Source organism: Mus pahari, chromosome 11, assembly GCF_900095145.1.
Source record: "Mus pahari chromosome 11, PAHARI_EIJ_v1.1, whole genome shotgun sequence".
In the NCBI taxonomy this organism is placed as follows: Eukaryota; Metazoa; Chordata; class Mammalia; order Rodentia; family Muridae; genus Mus; species Mus pahari.
In genome coordinates, this window is record NC_034600.1 from 55,870,395 (window position 1) to 55,872,619 (window position 2,225).

The following is a 2,225-nucleotide window of genomic DNA, read 5'->3' on the forward strand; positions in this document are numbered from 1 at the left end:
CCCCCCCAGAGATCATGTCTCTAGGTGCATATGTAGTAGAAGATGGCTTAGTTGGCCATCATTGGGAAGAGAGGCCCCTTGGTCTAGCAAACTCTATATTCCCCAGTACAGGGGACCATTAGGGTCAAGAATTGGGAGTGAGTGGGTAGGGGAGCAGGGTGGGGGGAGGGTATAGGGAACTTTTGGGACAGCATTTGATATGTAAATAAAGAAAATATCTAATAAAAAATTTAAAAATTCAAACCTATTTTTAGATTACATTGAGCTGGGAGGTTTCATTTTAAATTTTGATTTTCAAGCTATTGGCTTGAGTTTTAGATTGTTAGATGAATTTTTATTTTAGGATTGGGACAGAATTTTTTAACAATCTTGAAATATCTCTAAACATACTTCTGTCATTTTGTGCTTTTATGCACATAAATGCTTTGCATTTATGCAAAGCCTTAACAATTTTAAAATCCAAGTATCAGTCAACTCTGAAAGACACAGAACTTGCTGAATATTTGGCAGTATCAATATTCAACCAAGTTTAATTCTTTATGTAAAAATAAGCACAGCCATCTAACTAGCTTGCAAGTTGTTTCATTGTTGTAAATAGCAAAATTATATATAGAAAATAATTGTTTGAAAATAAACTTCCTTCTGATTTGTTATTAGTAAAATAAAAGAAAATAAAATGATATAAAACTTCTGCTTTCCATAAAATCATCATCTACCTGAGGTAGCTAGAAATAATGAAGAGGGACTAGTGGAGACTAACTTACCATTCATTGTTAAATCCAGAATGTCAATAGCTTTGCCATAAAACGACAGATAATTTGGCCTTTGGGTAATATCTATTATAAGTGAGTTATGATCACAGGTTAGAAGTTAAGTATTTATGATACGTTGCAGAAGTTTGAAAGTTAATTCTGCTAAAATTCTTCCCTGGCACAATGGGATAACACTTCATCACCTCTGCCATGCTATTATGTCTGTGCCCTTTCTTGCCCTAATTCTTGGATCACATCCTATTCCACTATAAATCCAAACTAATTGACCATTTGAAAATAAAAATGTTTTCACAAAGCTTATATACAGGCTTCTTGTGAACCGTTACCTGTTGGCATTAATATGTATTTCTCCTACCAAACCTGGACTTTTATCAGTGATCCATGTACATGAAGCTCCTATTATCATGAGCCCCAGGCCAAACCATGGGACCAGGACATTTGTGGTGTTAAGGGTAACATATCATGTCCTGGAATAAGATGATGTCCTGGTGACGTGCAAACTTTGAGGCCTGGGTGCTTATATAGAAAAGAACATCTTTTGAAACCAAAAATGTTTATGAATGCAAGCCTCAACAAAAAAAAATCAAGAACTGTTCACTGCTCCCTTTGTTGGATCACTTTGACTGATCTGCCTCCCACCCACTCATGACTAAAACCCCAGTAGAGAAGCCTTTCTTACAAACTTCCCTCTGCCTCCTGCTGCTGTTCTCACATCCCAGGATATCACCATCTACTGTTGCTCTCTCTCCAATGGGCAGAGTCCTCTCTGAGCACAACTGTGCACACACTGCATAGCCCCTCTCCCAGGTGTGGTCTACACCTAAATAGAAAAATCTTATGCATGGTCAACTGTGTCATTTTCGCGAAACATGATTACCCAGGCATCACAGTCTCTCAAGACTCTATGTCCCAGCAAGAACTTACTCAGTGTAGATATAGTCAGGATTTTTGCAGCCTCCAACAGAAGAACCTCAAGGAGAAAGAAGCTCACAAAAAGCCAACTCCGATGTGCCGCCATCTTTAGAACACGTGGAGCCCTGGCACAGGTTGCACACCTAGAGAGCTGTGCCCCACTAAGGGACCCTGTAAGCCTCTGCCACAAAGCACTCTCTGTGGCCTTGAAAATGGGGAAAGGGGGAAGATAGTTTATGTTCTTTTTCCAAATGCCCTTTTGCCCTTGGCCTTGTCTCTGTCAATCTCTTTCCAGCTGAGACTGTTTCAACCTCCTTAACTAGAGTTGAAAGAAAAACTGGTAGAGAGTTAATATTTAACTTGTCCAATAGCCACAATATTTTCTTTGTTGACCCCAAAAAACTCTAAAGTGGGAATGTAGGGACATTGGGAAATCCTGTCAATGAGAGCGTCCTAAAGTGCCATGCACTATGGACATTTTACAAGCCTAATTACAGGCTTACAAGATGCTACCTCCTTCATCACTCCTCTATCTGTATT

At 39.1% G+C, this 2,225-nt stretch overlaps 1 protein-coding gene across 1 annotated transcript in view; it reads right to left on the minus strand.

The window, feature by feature from the left end:
• LOC115064992 (UDP-glucuronosyltransferase 3A1-like) overlaps window positions 1-1,979 on the minus strand; it is a 16,096-nt gene extending 14,117 nt beyond the window's left edge. The window contains exon 1 of the mRNA XM_029543881.1: window positions 1,698-1,979. Coding sequence (XP_029399741.1) covers window positions 1,698-1,791 — 94 coding nt within the window. The 5' untranslated portion in view covers window positions 1,792-1,979. The remainder of the gene's footprint in view (window positions 1-1,697) is intronic.
• Between the last annotated feature and the right edge of the window lie 246 nt (window positions 1,980-2,225).